The 22,172-nt window shown below is 42.7% G+C and overlaps 1 protein-coding gene across 2 annotated transcripts in view; it reads left to right on the top strand.

The window, feature by feature from the left end:
- NIPAL3 (NIPA like domain containing 3) overlaps positions 1–22,172 on the top strand; it is a 61,387-nt gene that overhangs the window by 27,408 nt on the left and 11,807 nt on the right. Inside the window, exons 4-9 of one of the 2 annotated variants that reach the window (XM_073615480.1) lie at positions 549–720; positions 3,344–3,403; positions 9,892–10,013; positions 11,399–11,495; positions 20,023–20,158; positions 21,453–21,541. In XM_073615480.1, the coding sequence (XP_073471581.1) occupies positions 549–720; positions 3,344–3,403; positions 9,892–10,013; positions 11,399–11,495; positions 20,023–20,158; positions 21,453–21,541 (676 nt within the window). Of the gene's footprint in view, positions 1–548; positions 721–3,343; positions 3,404–9,867; positions 10,014–11,398; positions 11,496–20,022; positions 20,159–21,452; positions 21,542–22,172 lie in introns of both variants that reach the window. The other variant, XM_073615479.1, reaches the window with a different exon arrangement.

The following is a 22,172-nucleotide window of genomic DNA, read 5'->3' as shown; positions in this document are numbered from 1 at the left end:
CCTGCAAGCAGCATCTTGGGCAGCGCTTTGTGGGCGCATTTAACCCTTTTTCGGCCATGAGCGGGGGTTAAAAGCGGCCGAGAAACGACGGTAAAGCGCCACTAAAAAGCGGCGCTTTACCACCGGCGCTTGCCCCAGTGTGAAAGTCCCCTAAGCTTTTAGAGACTTGCTAAAACCAACTTCAGTATTTGTGTTTTTATCTTTTGAGGACATTCAATAGAGAATACCTTCACATTAAGAGCAGCTAGAGGTGAGTGATGGCTCACCTAACAGCTTGTTTAAGTCTGTTAAGAATATGTAATTAGTTTATTGTCCATAATCTTGACACTGGTGCACTGTAGCCTTCAGTAGCATGCCATTTTGTCCCTCCAAAAATCTCAATCATGGACCTAGAAAACAAAGAATTTGAGTTTGCAGGAAATGCAATTAGTTTGCACCTAGCAAAATATTTTTTATTACTGAGGATGCATTACCTTGTTTGACATTTATAAGGCTTACTTAGATTATTATGGTGACAATTGCTAACGACCATATTTTTCAATTTATAGAAATACAGCCATATACGTTTGGCTGGTTCCAAAGATCCTCGTACCTACTTCAAGACAAAGACATGGTGGCTCGGTCTCTTTTTGGTGATACTGGGAGAAACAGGGGTGTTTTCTTCCTATGCCTTTGCTCCGCTGTCTCTAATTGTGCCTCTCAGTGCTGTTTCTCTCATAGGTGAGTAAAAAAGATTAAACTGTTCATTTTCTAAAATTAAAAAAAATTACAGGTTTATCATTAAATTATTTCAACCTCCTGAAAAGCCAATGAAAATAAAATGTACATTTTCTTATTTAAAATAGCTAAAATATTTTTCTATCTCTGTTTTTTAAAACAATTTAGATTACTGTCTTCAGTATGTAACATCGTTATGGAGAAATATATTTTGAAGCCGATCATTGGCATGTTCGTAGAAAAATCATTAAAAGAGAAGTGGGCTTTGCAAAAAAATATTATACTCACCTCGGTGGATGCAGCATCGATCTGATGCTGTATCTGTCCCCGCCAGCCCTGCAGTACTGAGCAATCAAACACGGCTGATCACTCAGTTCTCCCCCTCTACTCTGAGCAGAGAGCCGGGACTGTCAGTCAGCAGCTCTCTGCTCTGCCCCTCCAACGCTCACTGGAGAGCTGGGCTGTGGAGGGGGCGAGTGGGGCTGGTCAAGACTCTCACCAGATTGCTGAGTCGGTGCCAGTCCAGGCTCCTGGGTGGGCTCTGTGACGTCAGCAGACTTTAGCCCGCTGATGGCTGAACATGGGTCACAGGAGTGCAGAACGAACTGCACTCCTGTGATCCATAGAAGTATGTCCAAAAAAGCTTTGGCTATAATTCCCCTTTATATAGATATACATGCAGTGCTGAATGTTACAGATGATGTCTGTATTGTCCTAAAAAAGTCCATATAGACTTCAGTAGTAGAGGAAGTCCCAACACCAGCTTCAGTGTGAAATGACAGCACTCAGCACGTGATATAGCCAAGCCGCTTACCAGAGGAGGTGGACTCTCAAATTTTAGAGTGATCACAAAGCGCCTTATAGTTGTTAGTATAGGTCTTCAGTGATTATGGATAAAGGGCCAGGAACACAATCCCCATAAAGTGAAATAATCAATATTGCGATGTAAAAAAGTAGTCCATTCCAAGGAATGATTGATATACTTATCAGCTTAATGTCAAGTCCGCAGATCCAATGTCCCAGGATATGTTCCTCCTTTACCTCTAGAAACGCCAACCTTGCAAGGTATGTGAAACCATATCGGCTGCATCAGAGGCTGGTTACCAGTGCAAAACCGCATTGGTACGCAGCCGACGGGTCGGCGAAACCGGTCATCTCGGCCCATTTCTGGATGATATGCCTTTTGACCTAAATAAGGTTTCATATCCGCTGTTCCACAGGTCACATTGCCAGAGGTACGGGCTGGACCAAAGTAGTCCTGGGGCAGGGGGGAGCTGGAATAGGGTGCCGCAGAGAGGAATGCCTCACCAGAGGTGTAGGAGTCCAGGGAAGGCAATAAGCTGCAGCACAGACCCTCGGGACAGCGGAGGAGTAATTTTACACCCCCCCTAAATGTTGCACATGGGGCGAGATGACTGGCTCCCCACCCCCCCCCCTGCCGACGCCACTGGCACTGATGCAAGGAAGGAAGCCGGCTCCTCCATGCCTGCACCGCCAGTGCAAATGACTGCCTTGCTGGGGGATCCCCCCCCCATCCTGGCAGCACTGGCTCTGTAAGCTGGCATGCCCACAGAGAGGGCTCTGCGTGCCATAGGTTCACCATCACTGGTTTAAGGTCACTGTCTAATTGGTCTTGGAGATCTGGGGATATTATCCCACTTGTTTTGAAGCAATTTATATTTCTTTTTTTGGCAGCTTGGGTGGTATTGCACCACCCGTCCAGAGATGGTCCCTTGTTTTTATAGCTCTCATGCTATGTATGTTTGATGTTTTTATGTCTTTTTCTTATACCTTGATATCAATAAACCTCAATTTTTTGTAATCACTTTTGTATGGTGAGAGACGTTAAATAGACATGTGCTACCATAGGGTTGGTTGAGCTACAACAGGTTTTTACTTTTTGAGTTTGATATTTAGATCATGAAAGTTGCATATATGAATCGTGAGACAATGATCGGTTATTGCCCATCTTCATTGATCTGCTTAAATTGTTGTGAATAGTCACCAAAGTCTGAAATGGTTTTTACCCCATAAACATGACAATTTTAAGGAAGTTCGTTCTAAAACTGCATTAGCCACAGCCATATGGGCACATTTACTACACACTTCTATATCCATTCCATTTAAAGGTAATGCATTGCCTAACGGTGTCTTATACACTGCATTGTGTAAAATTTAAATCCTAGGAATCGTGCTAATAGTTTTTAAAGGTTTGCATATTGTTCTTCATTACTTTACCCTGCAGTGCTGCTATATATATATATATATATATATATATATATATATATATATATATATATATATATATATATATATATATATATATATATATATATATATATATATATATATATATATATATAATTTTTATTTTTTTTTTCAAATTTTTGTAATCTAAGCATTTCAATGCAATCAGCAGCTGTGATAATGCAACCCTTTACTTTTTATAACATAAGATATGATAGCAAAGCAACAATGGCATGGGCAGATTTTGTATTCAGTATGCTGAAGATATAAAATATTTGAGTGTATTAAGCAGAATGCTTAGTATTTAATGCTTACAGTTTTTATAAGGAAATGTGCTTATCCTCTTTCTCTTCTTCCGTTTATTTTTTTTTCCTTTCAGCCAGCTCAATCATAGGCATTATATTTATTAAGGAAAAATGGAAAGCAAAGGAATTCTTAAGTGAGTATATTTTTTTTTGTAGTTTTGAAATATTGTTTTCGTCCCATGCATACTCCCTGTTGGCTGATCAATAAGGGCCAGAAAATTCTTTATTTTGTCCAGTAAATTTCCAAAGCCAATTAAAAATATATATATATATTTTAGAGCAACTTTTCACAGAACAGATTCTGTGGTTATTTCCTATCTGGGAACTTCGGGAGATCCACCACTGGCACTGCAATCAGCTTGGCTATAAGCTGAGCTGTTGTGTCACCATTATGTGAGTTCTACATACAGTGCATCCGTAAAGTATTCACAGCGCTTCACTTTTTTCCACATTTTGTTATGTTACAGCCTTATTCCAAAATGGATTAAATTTATTATTTTCCCCCAATTTCTACAAACAATACCCCACAATGACAACTTGAAATCACATAAACTGAGTATTCACAGCCTTTGTCATGACGCTCAAAATTGAGCTCGGGTGCATCCTGTTTCCACTAATCGTCCTTAAGATGTTTCTACAACTTGATTGGAGTCCACCTGTGGTAAATTCAGTTGATTGAACATGATTTGGAAAGGCACACACCTGTCTATATAAGGTCCCACAGTTAACAGTGCATGTTAGAGCACAAACTAAGCCATGAAGTCCAAGGAATTGCCTGTAGACCTTTGAGACAGGATTGTAACGAGGCATAGATCTGAGGAAGGGTACAGAAAAATTTCTGCAGCGCTGAAGATCCCAATGAGCACAGTGGCCTCCATCATCCGCAAATGGAAGACGTTTGGAACCACCACTTCCTAGAACTGGCCATCCGGCCAAACTGAGTGATCTGGGGAGAAGGGCCTTAGTCAGAGAGGTGACCAAGAACTCGATGGTCACTCTGACAGAGCTCCAGCATTTCCCTGTGGAGAGAGGAGAACCTTTCAGAAGAACAACCATCTCTTTAGTACTGCACCATTTAGGCCTATATGGTAGAGTGGCCAGACAGAAGCCACTCCTCAGTAAAATGCACTTCTAGGAGACTGGGAGACTAGTCAGGATCGAGGGAAAGATGAATGCAGCAATGTACAGAGACAACCTTGATGAAAACCTGCTCCAGAGCGCTCTGGACCTCAGACTGGGGCGAAGGTCCATCTTTTAACAGGACAATGACCCTAAGCACACAGTCAAGACAACAAAGGAGTGGCTATGGGACAACTCTGTGAATGTCCTTGAGTGGCCCAGCCAGAGCCCAGACTTGAATCCGATTGAACATGGAGAGATCTGAAAATGACTGTACCCCAATGCTCCCCATCCAACCTGATAGAGCTTGAGAGGTCCTGCAAAGAAGAATGGGAGAAACTGCCCAAAAATAGGTGTGCCAAGCTTGTAGCATCATACTCAAAAAGACTTGAGGCTGTAATTGGTGCCAAAGGTGCTTCAACAAAGTATTGAGCAAAGGCTGTGAATACTTATAATTCTTATGTACATGTGATTATTTTTTTTTTTTAATTTTTATAAATTTGCACGTTGTCATTATAGGGTATTGTTTGTAGAATTTTGCAGAAAATAATGAATTTGACCGCACCCCGACCATCCGCTGCAGTTACACTGCGGCAGGGTGGCTGGATAGCGCGAATCGCCATGGGTGTACGTTGGTCCGTGCATGGGATATAGCGTGCGACCCACGATCGCGGTATATAGAGACAGAACGGGGATCTGCCTATGTAAACAAGGCAGATCCCCATACTGACAGGGGACATGATGGAGATCTGCTGTTCCCAGTCATCGGGAACAGCGATCTCTGTGATGTTCGAAGCAGCCCACCCCCCCTACAGTTAAAACACACCCAGGGAACACAGTTAACCCCTTGATCTCCCCCTAGTGTTAACCCCTTCCCTGCCAGTGTAATTTATGCATTGATCAGTGCATTTTTATAGCACTGATCAATGTAGTAATGTCACTGGCCCCCAAAAAGTGTAATTTGGGGTCAGATTTGTTTGCCGCAATGTCGCAGTCCTGCTAAAAGATCACCGCCATTACCAGTAAAAACAATAACAAAAAAAAAGTCCCTAAATCTATCCCATAGTTTGTAGACGTGATAACTTTTGTGCAAACCAATATACGCCTATTGCGATTTTCTTCACCAAAAATATTTTGAATAATATATATCGGCTTAAACTGATGAATACATTTTGGGTTTTTTTTTTTTTTTTTTTTTATTGGATATGTATTATAGCAGAAAGTAAAAAAAATATATATTTTTTTTTTTTATAGCGCAAACAATAAAAACCACAGAGGTGATTAAATACCACCAAAAGAGAGCTCTATTTGTTGGAAAAAAAGGACATTAATTTTGTTTGGGTACAACATTGCACGACTGCGCAATTGTCAGTTAAATCGACGCAGTGCCGTATCGCAAAAAATGGCCTGGTCAGGAAGTAGGTAAATCCTTCCGGGGCTGAAGTGGTTAATCCATTTTGGAATAAGGCTGTAACGTAACAAAATGCAAAGCACTGTGAATACTTTCCAGATGCACTGTATATTGCATTAAATATATATGTTCCACTATATGCCTGGTTTGGGCCAGTGACATCAGTAGCTTTAATTGAAAATCAAGCTGAATATGTATTACTAGAAGAGGGAGAGATCTTGCTTCTATTTTCAGGGACTGCATTAAAAACCCACAAAGGATTAAACTCTGTCACATTGCTCTCTAACATGGATTTAAAGTGGTTGTAAACCCTCCTTCCTGACTTTTACCTATAGGTAAGCCTACAATAAGGCTTACCTAGAGGTAGTGGAAATATCTCCTAAACGTTTGCCATTTAGGAGATATTTCCCTTGTAGTGCGCCGATGACGTCATCAGCGCATGCGCTGTGAAGAAACGGACCTCCGTGCCGTTTCTTCCCCAGCGTGGGCCGTGACTGATGGCTCCTGCGTGCATTTGCGTGAGTGACGTCACGCGGCTCCGGACAGTTACAGAGCCGGAGTCCGCGGCCCCGGAAGGAATAGGGGTGAAGATGGACGTGGCCTGCACAGGGAACAGCATGGGATTCGTTTGCAGGTAAGTGTCACATAATGGGCTAGTATGCGATGCATACTAGCCCATTATGCTTTTAATTTGCAGGCCTTGCGGGAAGCAAGCAAGGAAGAAGAGGATGAAAAATAGGGAGGGGGGGAGATAAGAAGAGCAAAGATAGAATTAAAGGGCTGGTTAACTGCCTAATGGCTTGGGTGCATGTTCGACAAATAACTATAACATAAGCGATGCTGCAATAAAATTTGGGGGCAAATCATTTTTTATCTTTTGAAGGTCTGATCTAAACAGCCAGCTGCTGTAAAGTGTAAGTCGGTAATCTAAATTGTCAATTTTTTTTTTTTTTTTTTTTTTTTAAGTAGTGCTTTGAGGAGAACTTTGACCACTGCTCCACTTGTTCGAATTTTTAATGCTCCAGTATTTTAAAGCGGGGTTCCACTCAAATTTTTAACTTAATCTTTACCCCCTTCAGTTAATTGCATAGATGTTCAAATGCCTCACAAAATTTTTTTTATCGCTGTAATTACCTTTATATTGTACTTTATTGTGGCACTTCTGTTCTCTCCACCAATGGGAGTAGGCGTGTTTATTGCCTTTCCCCGGCGCCGCACTGTCTCCTGGGAGCTTAGTGTCAGGCTTCCCAAGATTCAGTGCGGAAACAATGATCATGCGTGTGAACAAGCTGTGAATGAACAGCATTCACCGCATCCAGGAAATCAATGCTTGTGGGCTTCACATGCCCACAAGCAAGATGGAAACAGCCAGCATCACATTTTTTAAGTTATTCTTCAGTACGAAAACAGACAGAGGCGGAAATATTACACCCAAACTGTGAGTATTATTTTGGGGTTTGCAAAGTGTCTCAATGACCTAAAAAAAAAAAAAAAAAGATTGGTCGCCGGACTCTCGCTTTTAAAGTAATTTTTTTTTCCCTAAATTAAAAAAAGATGTTATACTTATTCGCTCTATGCAATGGTATTGCACAAAGCAGCCCCTTACCTCCTCTTTTGGGGTCCTCTGCCTGTGCTCTCTGCTTCTTCTCTCATTCCGTGTCTGGTTTGCAGGCACGCTCCCAAACCAGGCTGTGTACATCCATACACCGTGGCGGCTTTGCCCCCATTCCTTGCTCCCTCACAGGATTTGACTGACAGCAGCAAGAGCCATTGGCTTGTGCAAAAGTGCTGAATCAAGAGAGGGCTAAGTTAAGTAGTTAGGAAGGTGGGGGTGCGGGGAATAAAACTACTGAGACCTTTTTTTTACCTTAATGCAGTGAATGGGTTAAATTGTCTTGACCTTCTAGCCACTTTAAAGAGGAGTTCCGCCTGGGGAAAATAAAATGAAGTCACCAGCTACAAATACTGTAGCTGCTGACTTTTAATATATGGACACTTACCTGTCCAGGGAGCCCACAATGTCGACACCCCAGCTAATTATTGGATAAGCTCTCGGGTGCTGCCGCCGCCATTCATCATAAGAGAAACCGTCAGTGAAGCCTTTCAGCTTCACAGACGATTCCCTACTGCACATGTGTAAAGTACGCTGCGCTTTCTTACCGGCCCGGCAGCAGAGAAAAGAGTAGGGGGTCCTAGGGACGGTGGCGCAGCGCTGTCTTCCGGAAGTGGGGAAGGGTACCTGTCAAAAACAGGTACTCGTTCCTCCCCCTCCCCCCTAAAAAGGTGCCAAATGTGGCACCGGAGGTGTGGGGGGGAAGCAGATAAGCGGAAGTTCCACTTTTGAGTGTAACTCTGCTTTAAGGTTTGAGCGAAAACAATTTCTCATCGGTCTCCTGTAATACTTTAGTAGTATGATATAGAATGGAGAGTGAGTACCTCTAGCTACATGATACGTTTGTCCTAAATACTGAGCTATTGGTCACTGTCCACAAGATGTCAAGGTTCCTCCAATTAAAACAGAGAAATGGGAATGACGAATTTTTAACACACAGGAAATACAATATAATCTGTATTCTATGGAAATACAATATAATCGGTATGCTTTTTCTTATGTATTTTAGTACTGCCAGTTTATCTTGAGTGTTTTACTCCTTATATACTAACAATATCTGTTTTGACACCATTTTACTTTAAATGTCATGTTTCTTCATTTTTGAGCTCTCATACACAGGCCATTTTGCGATTGGTTTCATCCATTCTTTTTGGTAATTGGGACACTGATGGTTGAATTGTCGCTAAGCAATCTGTTTCAAATTAGGGGATTATAGTCTAGCTCTTCAATAGTCACTTTTCTTCACTCTTCTCCCCTTGCTAGCACAACAGTGTCAACCTTTTTAACCTCTCTGGCGGTTTTCCCGAGTGTGGCTCGGGGTTAAATTTCAGTACCATTAGCGGCAACCCTGAGCCACACTCTGGATTGCATTACAGGATCCTGGGGCCTTGTCCCCAGGATCCTGCGATGTCCCCGTCCTTCGCCCGAAGCCTCTGTGTGCCGGGCTCCGTTCCCTGTGAACGCACAGGGGCGGAGCCCGGCGACAAATTCAAAAATGTAAAAATCATAATACATACAGTACACTGTAATCTTACAGATTACATTACTGTATGAAATTATTTCATATCCCTTTTGTCCCTAGTGGTTTTTCCAGTGCCCTGCATGCAGTTTTATATTATATATACTGTTCTTTCTGCCTGGAAACTGGAGATTGTCCATAGCAACCAAAAAGTGTCCCTTTACGTCAAAAGAGGTTTTAGACCAGCTAGAAAACAGTGATAGTAAATTAGAACACTTGCACAATTGAGCGATAGTGAATCATGGGGAAATTCATTTTATTATTATTATTATTATTTTTTATAATTACTTATATTTATTATATTATAATTTATGATTTTGTGTTTCAAACTTTATCATAACCGGGATATCTACTAGACTCTTGGTGGACAGATTTAAGTGTGTTATTGCTAAGAATTACAGTCCTACAATATAAAACGCCAAATTTCTATGCAAAATAATTGTACCGCTTTTTTTTTTCTATGCAGTTTGCCTTTGATCCATGTCTGCAGTGCTTTTTGCTGTGCGTTTTGCGTTTTTTACATCTTTATTCCTTTTTTGGCCAATTTGTTGTGGGGCAGATTAAAATGCAAATCGCGGCAAAAACACATTACATGCTTTTTTGCGGGTTCTCCACTGAAGTCTATTGAACCAAAAAAGCACCGTTTTGCGTTTAAAAAAAACCCCTGACCCTTTCCAAAAACGCAGCAGCTGAAAAAATCATAGATGTGAACGTGTCCCATACGAAACCATGTTGAATGAATTGTAGTGCGTCTCTGCAAAATGCATCAAACCCATAGGTGTGAACCAGGCTAAATCTTGCTTTGGAGAGATCAGTCGCCTTTTATCGTGGTTTGCTGATTTCATGATTTTTCCACTTACAAGCATTCAACTGCATGTTGACTAACCAAGCTTCCTTTCATGTATATGTGTATGTCTTCTCTCTCCACCCTCCCAAGGGCATTATATCTTGTCCTTTATAGGCTGTGGGCTAGCAATCATTGGCACATACTTGCTGATAACCTTTGGACCCAATAGCCATGAGAAGATGACTGGAGAGAATATTGTTAAACATTTAGTGAGCTGGCCATTTCTGTTGTACATGGTAAGTTTATTTTCCAGACCATTTTCTAAAATAGAAGTTAAATCCAGCAAAATACTGTAACTATTTTGACAATATAATATATCAAATTCATGCTCCACACATCAGGAGCTTGCAAGGAAGTAAGATGCAAGGGGACTTTTCCTATTCTTTGTTTCTGCTCTTTACATCCTTTGAAAGAAAGCGAAGACCAATGCTTGAGTACAATGTGTCTTGAGAACCACAAAATCTGTGCTCACACCCCAGTAGCAGCTTTTACTAAAGCTAAGTACACACGAGACGAAAATTGGGCGAAAACAGGCAGTTCAGTAGTTACCAGCCAACTTACGTCCTGTGTGTACAGTTCCCTGATATAAGCCGGTCTCGCAACTGGCTTCTGTCGAACGAGCATACTGGAAAACCAGCATCCGATCAGCACTTGCAGCCAATGGCTGCAAGTGCTGATCACTGTTCTGGCGGGAACCATCTTTTTCTTCTTACTGCACAGAGAACAGATTCCTATTGGACTAAAGATCAAATATTAAAGCCCAGCCCAAATGAAATTGGAGATGTAAATCAAAAAATAAAAAATAAAGGCTTGAGCAAGACATATTTAAAAATACCTCGGTCCTGGCTTCCAAGGTATCTGAGAGGGTGATATCAGTGTGCCTCACTGCTGCTTCCTGTAATAGTTGGGCACTCAATATTCCATGAGAATGTGGCCTAGCACAATGCAGAAATGCTTTCTTGTGGGATTTTGAGTGGCCAGGAGGCAGAGGTGCGGCACGTAGTGTTAATTCTATTATTATATATTATTATATATATATTATTATATATTTTTATATTATTATTATTATTATTATTATTATTATATTAATACTGACGAATCGGCAGTAAAAGTATTGAAAATAAAGCTCTGATTCCAAGTAGAGCTGTAAAGCTCTGATTCCATAGAATGGATCACTTCAACTAATCCTTCATTCACATGGGTGTACTTCAGTGTATTTGCCTGTGTGAGGGCCATTATTTCCCACCACACAAGGATGCAAAGGTGTTCCCTGCATCCCCCGTGCAGGCAGTCCTATTCATATCAGTTGGAACAGAGCAAGGCCTCTGCTCCCTGTTTGACATCCATGTTTGTGTACGTCCCCAAATGCAGGCACTGTGCGTTTTGAGAAAGCTGTACCCACACAGCTGCCAAATTGGGAGTAGCAGTTTTGTCCATGCAGCCGTTTTGTGTTCCAATTGACATGAATGGGAATGTCTACACGGTGATGCATGGAACACCTGAGCATCCCCGTGCAGGCAAACATGCACGGGTGTATGCCTAAGTGCTCTAAGGTGAACAAAGCCTTAGGACTTTACATTTAACTTGTTCTTCTCTTATGCCTTGTGTGTTGTCTTCTCAGCTTTTGGAAATCCTTGCCTTTTGTTCCCTGCTGTATTACTACAAACAGAGGAATGCCAATTACATGCTCATAATACTGTTGCTGGTGGCATTATTAGGTATGTAAATTATTTATAGTCTGTCCTCCACTCATTTTATTGCACCTACTGTGCAGATATTTGCATGTTTCCCACTGCATTTGCAACATATTCACACAATGTATTTCAGTAACACAAAGCCTCCTGCTATGCAGTGTTGGCATGAGTAGGTTTGTAACAGCCATTACTTCTACTGGTATGATGCAGTAGAGGTCGCAGAGACTGTCCCCATGTGAGTAGCATAAGGTATACTATGTTCATCACACTTTTTTGGATTTAGGTTTAACTTTAGTTCCTATGCTCCCTGTTATTTCACCAGACAGAAGAATTATTGAGTGAAGCTTATAGAATTCTGTTGGACTTCATATACACTGCTGCTGGTAAACGGATGTTCAGGAGCAGTTGGGTGTTTTTTCTTTCTCGAACATCACGGGACACAGAGCCTCAGTAATTACTGATGGGTTATATAGGTATCACTAGGTGATTGGACACTGGTCACACCCTAATCAGGAAGTTCAACCCCCTATATAATCCCTCCCCTTGCAGGGATACCTCAGTTTTTACGCCAGTGTCTTAGGTGATAGACGTGTAAAGATGTGCTGTGCTGAGCTCCAAAGGGAATATCCTATATCCTATACTGGGGCAAGCCAGACAGACCAGATCCATTCAAAGTGTCCTTTCTAGGCCGAATTGGATGGTACCCGGGCCTCGTGTCCGAAGAAACGAGGTTTTACCTGTAATGCTTCTCTTTTTAGAGAGCTGGACCCCGCATATTAGAAAATGGTTTTCTAGCCGGGTGCTTTACGGGCCCAGAACTGCAGGATCCCCCTATTTGTAGGGGGCCCCAGTCTCTGACGGTTTTTTCAAATGGAGCCCACCGTGAGAGGTGAAGATTGGGTCTGTGTAAACTGAACCCTGCGGCTGGATAAGGTAAGAGGAGATTCCACAGAATTTTCTAATTCTAGTAGGTTTCTCCTTTAAGGTAAATGCATGCTATGCCTATTGTGACCACCGGGGGCTGCCAAGAGCACAAACCTTCACATGCTGGATTGTCTGTCTCAGTGTTTATGCTGCACATGTTTTTCACAGCGTCTCAGGCCGGCTGCAAAGGTAGGATGGATGGGGGGATTTCTCATGTTTGAATGTTCCCCCCAGGCTAGAGAGAGGCCACAGGGGCCTAGAAAGCGGTTATACCGCTCAGGCACCACTGCCTCGGCCGCCATTTACGACCATTGCCGTTTAGGCAGGTCTTCACTACCAGCTTCTCTCCCTCCTCCCCCTCCCCCAGCCTTCCTCCATAGTATTACAGGAGAGTCGGCCAGCGCGGGAAGTGCTCCTTTTTTTTTCAAAATTCGAGGGGGGGGGGGTACGTCGGCACAGGTGCTTAGACTCCCACTCAGGCCAGCTGCAGGCTATTAAGGCACTCTGTACAGGTGCACACAGCCTTTGGAGAGACACAGAGCTGACGGTCGCATGTAAGGTGGGACACAGGCATTCTCCTAGGCAGCATTTACTGAAGTAACACCAGACTGAGCATTGGGTAGCAAGGCTTTTAGCCAGACTACATCGCTCAGCAGTCAGTGTTCATTTGTATACCTCACACCTTGTTGCTTTGCACTATGGGTAGAAGAGGTTCAAGCACCCCAAGAACCAGAGACACTAGGGGATCTCGTTCAGGTTCTGAGGGCCCCCTGTCAGCAGCATCCTCCCCCCCGGATGGGCCAGGGATGGATAGCCAGGGAGAGCCGCTGGGGTCAGGGGCTACACCTGCTTCTGGCACTTCAGCCCCTGTATATATTACACAAGAGGTTTTTTCCTCAACCATTAATGGTCTAGAGGAAAGAATAATAGCCGTGATTACGTCTTCACTCAGTAGAAGAAAACGCACTAGGCCTTCCTCTGTTCCCCAAGACCCTCAGGAAGAGGAGTTCTGGGATAAAGGAGATGAATCCCTTTCAGAGGATCAGGATGGGATGGATGATTCCTCTTCGGAGGAATCAGTTGGAGAGGGACCCTCTGCAACTTCCCAAGAGGAGAAAGTCTTAGTGCAGATCCTTACTGGATTGGTCCGCTCCACATTGAAGTTGCCCCTACCTGAAACTGCTAAAGAATCCTCTTCTGCTTTGGGGTTACTGAAACCTTTCCAAGCAGCACATGCTTTTCCTGTTCACAAATTACTTGAAAAGCTCCTTTATTCTGAGTGGGAGCACCCAGATAAGCGATTTCTTCCGCCGAAAAAGTTTTCAACACTTCATCCTATGGAAGAAAAATTTATTAACATGTGGGGAATGCCGGCCATTGATGCAGCCATTTCCTCTGTAAATAGTAGTCTGACTTGTCCTGTAGACAACGCTCAGATGCTCAGGGATCCTGTGGATAAAAAGATGGAATCCTTATTAAAGGATGTTTTTTCCTTATCAGGATCAGTGGCCCAACCTGCAGTAGCAGCAATTGGAGTCTGTCAATACTTAAGAGACCATGTTAAGCAGGTCATCAAAGTATTACCTGAACAACAGGCCCGGGGTTTGCTAACCTTCCAGCGGCCTTATGTTAGGTTGTTGACGCCATCAGAGATTCTATCAGGCAAACCTCCCGTCTTTCACTGGGGTTGGTGCAGATACGTAGAATCCTATGATTGAAAAATTGGTCAGCCGAAGCACCATGTGAGAAGCTGCTGGCTGGGTTTCCTTTTCGTGGTACAAGGTTGTTTGGAGAAGACTCGGATAACTATATCAAGAGAATCTCCTGTGGGAAAAGTACTCTCTTACCTGTTAAGAAGAAGAGTAAATGTCCCTCTTTCAAACGGACTCTCTCCCCAGCGCCAGGGGCTTCAGCCTCCAGGCAGTTACGACGGCCTCCTCCGTCTGGGGCTACAAACAAGAGTCAACCCCAGGGACAAAAGAAGTCCTGGGGGAAGAAGTCTTCTAGACAAGACACTAAGGTCTCTTCATGAAGGGGCGCCCCCGCTCGCTCGAGTGAGGGGAAGACTGCTACAGTTCTCAAAGCTCTGGCAGGAGGACTTCCAGGACAGATGGGTAATCTCCACGGTAACCTTAGGGTACAAGCTGGAGTTCCAAGAATTTCCCTCTCCTCGTTTCCTCAGATCAAGTGTTCCCAGAGACCCAGAGAAGAAGCAGTCGCTCCTTCTAGCGTTAGGGCGACTTTTGTCGCAAGAGGTCATCAGGGTGGTTCCCACAAAGGATCAAGGATTGGGTTTCTATTCTAACCTTTTTCCGGTCCAAAAACCAAATGGGGTTGTCAGACCCATTCTGGATTTAAGACATCTGAATCGATTCTTAAGGATTCAGTCCTTCCGCAGGGAATCAATTCGGACAATAGTCTCCATCCTGCAGGGAGGAGAATTTATTGGCATCGATTAATATCAGAGATGCATATCTACATGTGCCCATTTTTCCTACTCATTAGAAGTTTCTGCGCTTCGAAGTAGGAGGGCACCATTTCCAGTTTGTGGCTCTGCCCTTCGGGATAGCCACTGCACCTCGAGTGTTCACAAGGATCGTGGCTCCTCCTCTGGTCAGATTAAAGGCTCAGGGTATGACTGTCATAGCATACCTAGACGACCTGCTCTTGATAGACCGGTCGGTAGCTTCCTTGAACGGGAACTTGAGGACCACGGTCAAGTATCTGGAACATCTAGGTTGGATCCTCAACCCAGGAAAATCTTTCCTAAACCCAGTAAGAAGACTGGAGTATTTAGGTCTGATCATAGATACAAGCCAGGGGAAAGTGTTTCTTCCTCAGGCAAAGATATCTGCTTTAAGGGAGCTGATTCTGACAGTCAGGACCAAGAAGGGGCCTTCTATCTGCCTTTGTATGAGGCTGCTAGGAAAGATGGGGTCTTCATTTGAAGCAGTTTCCTATGCTCAGTTCCATTCAAGACTACTGCAACACCGTATTCTGTCGGCCTGGAACAAGAAGGTTCAGGCATTAGACTTTCCGATGCACCTGTCACATGCGGTGCATCAGAGCCTCAATTGGTGGCTCATACCCTAAACCTCCAGAAGGGGAAATCCTTTCTACCGGTTACCTGGACGGTGGTAACAACAGATGCCAGTCTGTCAGGTTGGGAAGCAGTTCCGGAACAGTCTGCGATCCAGGGGCTATGGTCTGAGACCGAGAGGATCCTAACCATCAACATTCTGGAGATCCGTGCGGTATATCTAGCCCTAAAAGCCTGAACTATCGGGCTACAGGGTTGGCCGGTCAGGATCCAGTCCGACAATGCCACAGCAGTGGCTTATGTCAATCATCAGGGAGGCACCCGGAGCCAAGCTGCTCAAAAGGAGGTGATCCAGATCTTAGCCTGGGCAGAGATGCAGGTGCCATGCATATCGGCAGTTTTTCATTCCAGGGATAGAGAACTGGTAGACGAACTATCGCCAGCAGTTACTCCCAAGGGAATGGTCTCTGCATCCCGACGTCTTTTGGGCCATATGCCAAAGATGGGGGGTTTCAGATGTAGATCTCATTGCATCCTGATGCAACAAAAAGACAGATTTGTGGCAAGGACGAGGGATCCTCTTGCATGCAGGACCGATGCGTTGGTGATTCCGTGGCATCGGTTCTCACCGATTTATGCATTCCCGCCTATTCTGCTACTGCCACGACTCCTTCGCAGGATCAGCCTGGAAAGGAAGTCGGTACTTCTGGTGGCCCCCGCTTGGCCCAGAAGGACTTGGTATGCAGAAATAGTAAGGATGACGGTGGGTTCCCCGTGGACCATACCGGTACGCCCAGACCTGTTATCTCAAGGTCCAGTGTTCTATCCTGCCTTACAAATGCTAAATTTGACGGTTTGGCTATTGAGACCCACGTTCTGAAGAATCATGGACTTTCAAGTCCTGTGGTATCTACCTTGATCAATGCAAGGAAGCCAGCTTCCAGAATGATTTCTCAGAGAATCTGGAAAGCTTATATATCCTGGTGTGAATCCAGGGGTTGGCATCCCAGAAAATATGTGATTTTCTGCAATTGGGATTAGAGATGAAGCTGGCCTTGAGTACCATCAAGGGCCAGGTCTCGGCTTTATCAGTATTATTTCAACGGCCACTTGCTTCGCATTCTTTGGCCCGAAACTTTATGCAGGGGGTGACGCGGCTTAATCCTCTGGTTAAGACTCCCCTAAACCCCTGGGATTTGAACTTGGTTCGGTCTGTGTTACAGAAACAGCCTTTTGAACCAATACGTCAGATTCCTTTGGTCTTGCTGACAAGGAAGTTAATTTTTCTGGTAGCCATCTCTTCTGCTAGAAGAGTATCAGAATTAGCAGCTCTTTCCTGTAAAGAGCCTTATTTGATTGTTCACAAGGATAGAGGGGTACTGCGCCCTCATCCTAGTTTTTTACCGAAGGTGGTTTCAGATTTTCATCTAAACCAAGACATTGTTCTGCCTTCCTTTTTTCCAGATCCCTGTTCTACGGAAGAAGGGTCACTACATTCTTTGGATGTAGTAAGAGCATTCAAGACCTATCTGGAAGCAACTGCTCAGATTCGCAAAACGGATGTTTTGTTTGTGCTGCCAGAAGGTCCCAGTAGAGGACAAGCAGCATCAAAAGCTACCGTTTCTAAATGGATTCGACAATTGATCATTCAAGCTTACGGTTTGAAACAGAAGATTACTCCGTTTCAGATCAGGGCACATTCCACAAGGGGCTATTGGTGCTTCTTGGGCAGTGCATCACTGGGCCTCTATGGCTCAAATCTGCAAGACCGCAACTTGGTCTTCAGTTCATACATTCACCAGATTTTATCAGGTGGATATGAGAAGGCATGAGGATATCGCCTTTGGGCGTAGTGTGCTGCAGGCAGCGGTACAGGGTCCTCAGGTCTGATTGCACCCTACTTGGTTGTGGTCCCCCCCCCCCCCTCAGGTAGCATTGCTCTGGGACATCCCATCAGTAATTACTGAGGCTCTGTGTCCCGTGATGTTAGAGAAAGAAAACCGCTTACCTGTAAAATCCTTTTCTTTCGATGGACATCACGGGACACAGAGGTCCCGCCCCTCTTCTAATACACTATATTGCTTGGCTACAAAACTGAGGTATCCCTGCAAGGGGAGGGATTATATAGGGGGTTGAACTTCCTGATTAGGATGTAACCAGTGTCCAATCACCTAGTGATACCTATATAACCCATCAGTAATTACTGAGGCTCTGTGTCCCGTGATGTCCATCGAAAGAAAAGGATTTTACAGGTAAGCTGTTTTAAAAAATCCTATTTTTTCAGCTACCCCAGAACTCTCCTCTGTTATCTTATCAGTACATGTAAACAGGGTCATTTCTAGGCAGTTGAGTTTAGAAGCATTTTTTGGAAAGCAAAAAAAAAAAAAGCGTTCAGGATGGATGTTCAGAGGCATTTGAAACGCCAATCGCCTGTAACGGCTTGTAAACGCGGTAACTTGCGTTTAGCCGTGTTTCGTTTACAGGCATTTTTAATGGAAATAGATTTTTGACTATTTGAAAAAAAAAGAAAAAACGCTGCTGAACGCAAAAGCGCCTAAACGCTGCGTGTAAACACGCAAAATGGACGTTTTTAAGCGTTGGTTACTATCTGTCAAGTTAAATAGTTCAGGAGAGGTTTAAAAACGGCCCGTGTACATTAACCCCTTCCTGACCGCCGCATGACGATATACATCAGCAGAATGGCATGGGTGGGCAAAGAGTGTACAGATACGTCCCCTTTAAGTTGCGGCATTGTGGGCGCGGGCCCGCCGCATGCTTCGTGACCGCAGGTCCCACTTACTCTTATGTCTGCCGGGTGCCCGCGATCGCGTCACGGAGTGGAAGAACAGGGAGATGCCTTTGTAAACAAGACATTTCCCCGTTCTGCCTAGTGATATGACAGATCACTGCTCCCTGTCATGTGTATAGTAGCCCATCCCCCCCACAGTTAGAATCACTCCCTAGGACACACTTAACCCCTTGATCGCCCCCTAGTTGTTAACCCCTTCCCTGCCAGTTTCATTTACACAGTAATCGGTGCATTTTTATAGCACTGATCGATGTATAAATGACAATGGTCCCAAAATAGTGTAAAAAGTGTCCGATGTGTCCGCCATAATGTCGCAGTCCCGATAAAAATTGCAGATCGCCGCCATTACTAATAAAAAAAAAAAATATTAATAATAAAAAATGCCATAAAACTATCCCCTATTTTGTAGACGCTATAACTTTTGCGCAAACCAATCAATATACGCTTATTGCAATTTTTTTTTTTCCAAAAATATGTAGAAGAATACATATCGCCCTAAACTGAAGAAAAAAAGAGTTTTTTAATATATTTTTGGGGGATATTTATTCTAGCAAAAAGTAAAAAATATTGTACTTTTTTTTCAAAAATTGTCGCTCATTTTTTTTTTTTTTTTTTTATAGCGCAAAAAATAAAAACTGCAGAGGTGACCAAATACTACCAAAAGAAAGCTCTATTTGTGGGGAAAAAAGGACGTCAATTTTGTTTGGGTTCATTGTCACGCGACCGCGCAATTGTCAGTTAAACGCAGTGCCAAATCGCATAAAGTGCTCTGGTCAGGAAGGGGGTAAATCCTTCCGGGGCTGAAGTGGTTAAGCCTTATAGCACATTGGCTTCTCTATTAAAAGTCTAATTCTTAACAGTAATTCCAGAGACAAACGTCTCTTCCCCTCTTCAGCAAGCCTTATGCATCTTGGATTCCATGCAATAAATATTGTGATATAATTTTAGCAGATGGCTCTTCAGTCTGCTTTTTTTTGAAATATGATGATGCAAGCACTCTTTTCATAGAAATGTACATCGACATATGTTCAGTGCTAAAGAACACCATACTAATTTTGATGAATAATTCCTAACATGCATAAAAAGTACTGTGTGCAGAGCAACCCTTTATAATTATATATAAATCCTGAAGTGTATAAAAAGTTCCATACTTGAAAATTACATGTTATGATAAATATTAAAATAGTCACATCCATACAGTAAATGATCGTTCAAATTTGAAATTTTTTTTAGATCAATATGTATAATTTAATTTGTAACGCTGTGCCGCCCAATTGAATCAGCCACCTGAGGCGGCACTCATGGATGCAAGGTAGATGGGGTACCAAGAATGGAGTGTCCATACTGGTAAAAGGGTGATATCCACCCTTAACAAGGCTGAGTGTACTACTTCAACAAATATCATCATATAAATGTGTGAAGTTCACTTCTTCATAAACGGAGTAGCTGCTGTACCACTTCCCACAAGATCCTCCACCAACAAGTGGATGAGAACCCTATTATTGACCTGTCGGCCTAAGAAAAGGTCATAAACAGTATGCATGTGTATATGGGACACCAAGAGTTCATAACATTTAAACAGGTTGCAGGTAAATGGTATCCAAGCACTCTTCTATCCAAACCTGAAAACGTTATCCCAAATCTTAGTACGGATAAAACAAGAGAGGAAAAATGTAAAACCAGGTGAAAAAGTGCTAATATTGGATTTGTTTTTAATTCCCTTTTTCCTTAGGATTTTAATTTTTGAATTTTTTTTTTTTACTCTGCAATGTTTGTAGGCTCTACCACAGTGGTCACAGTGAAAGCACTAGCTGGCATGATCATGGTCTCTATACAAGGTAGCATGCAGCTGGGGTACCCCATCTTCTACATCATGTTTGTGTGCATGGTGGCTACAGCCATTGCTCAAGCATCGTAAGTATACTTATACATGTATGACATATTTTCTAAATGCTGTACTTTTATTGCATTTAATTCTGCAGTTTTATGTAATAAACTGTTAATTTCAAAAGCATTTGCATCTAAGGAATTGTATATACTTTATGGATGCTTCTTCAGTGTTAAAGCTGTACAACAATAGTCCATTAACTTCATCATCCTTTTAGGTATTTAATTTGGAATACTTCAGTTCAAGTATAGCAAGTTTTAGATGGCATACATTATTCCACATCCATAGCAGCTTTACATTGGTGTATATGTGGCCCAGGTTTAGCTTAAAAAAATCCACCACAGTTCTCTAGATATGCTGTCCGTTGAGAAGTGTAAGAATTGTATAACATGCTAAACTTTGTACTGTTGATAAGAAAGTGTGAGCCAAGCCTTAAAAACGTCAATTATTCCATTCTACTCACCTGACCCCAAAGTCACTTGACTTTCATTGCAACTTTGGAGTCCAACTTTGATGTGATTTTTTTTTTTACACTCTGTGGCATTGAAGTCATATCAAAGCCAGGCCATAGTAGTGCAGGAACCTTTTCTAAAGTCTGACAGACTTGTGTAGTATCAGTTAAGACATCTCTCATAGGGAAACACTGAAATTCACATAGCATCCTGGGGTCTCACAAGTCGGATCCTATGTCGCATCAGTGTGAACCAGGCCTAACTTGTAAAACACAGCCAAAACTTCATTGGTGACTGCCAGGCATGACATGACAAAATGTAACTGTCTTCTCTTAAAGAAGAACTAAACTGTAAAAACTGTGCCAAAAAAAAGGCCAAGGCAAAAGGACCAGTCATCATTCTTGCCTGGTGATCATTTCCCCATTACTGAATTACTATGAAATGCAGGGTTTTGCTTCATGAAGCCTCCATCAAGGAGAATAGTGAGCAGCACGGTAGTGACATCACCAACAGTCACTCTAAGTCATTAGAAACCAGCACTGATAGGCCCCAGTGCCTTTAAAATCGCACCTCAGATGTACAGCTATGGGGCTGTAGGCACAGAAGTGCCTAGACACACTCGCATACTTGGAAATGCATTGCTATTTTTCAGGAGGAGTTCCAGATAGTCCTGACTTGGGTACTCTTAATATTTCTAGATGATCCCTTTAACATGGCAAATCTTTACTTTTGAGCTCCGGTCTAATTAAGGTTATCTTTGCAATTTTACCTCTACAATTCTACACTGTTGTACAATCATTGTTGTCTGTGGCAAGAAGGTTTTGTATTTTTTTAAAAAAACCTAACCAAACCTTTTATTATCTTTTAGGTTTTTGGCACAGGCATCCCAGCTTTATGACTCTGCCTTAATTGCAAGCGTTAATTATATATTGTCTACAAGTCTAGCTATTTCTGCAGGTAAGAGTTCAGTATGGTGTATATGTGTTCAACATCTTTATGCGTGGAGCAGTACAACCTCTCTTTAAGGACCAAAATAAACATTTATCTGACTACTGATTGACTACCGGGAATTGAGGGGCAGAAAGAAAGGGAAAGCTATAGATTGTCTGTCTGTTGATTAACAGCTCTGAGTCTGCTGACAACACATCCACAATGGTGGTTCCCAACAGCAATCTTGGGGCTTTGGGGTGTCTATACAAGGGAGACTTTTACAGGTGGATCATGTGCAAAAAAAAAGTTCATCAAGATCTTGGGAAGATATGGTTGGGCATCAGGGTCCTTTTAAGGCACTACTGTGCAGCTAGGTACCTTAGGATATCCACTTCAGATTACCTTAACCAATTAATAGGCCTTATAGAATTGCTTAACCACTTGCTTACTGGGCACTTAAACCCCCCTCCTGCCAAGACCAATTTTCAGTGTCATACAACACTTTACCCAAATGAAATTTTTATCATTTTTTTCCCACAAATAGAGCTTTCTTTTGGTGGTATTTAATCACAGCTGGGATTTTTATTTTTTGCTAAACAAACAAAAAAAGATGGAAAATTTTGGAAAAAAAATCATGTTTCATAGTTTGTTATAAAAT

This window comes from Aquarana catesbeiana, linkage group LG02 (assembly GCF_042186555.1).
Source record: "Aquarana catesbeiana isolate 2022-GZ linkage group LG02, ASM4218655v1, whole genome shotgun sequence".
Taxonomy (NCBI): Eukaryota; Metazoa; Chordata; class Amphibia; order Anura; family Ranidae; genus Aquarana; species Aquarana catesbeiana.
The sequence above is the reverse complement of the archived record's forward strand: the minus strand, read 5'-3'. Positions and strand labels throughout refer to the sequence as shown.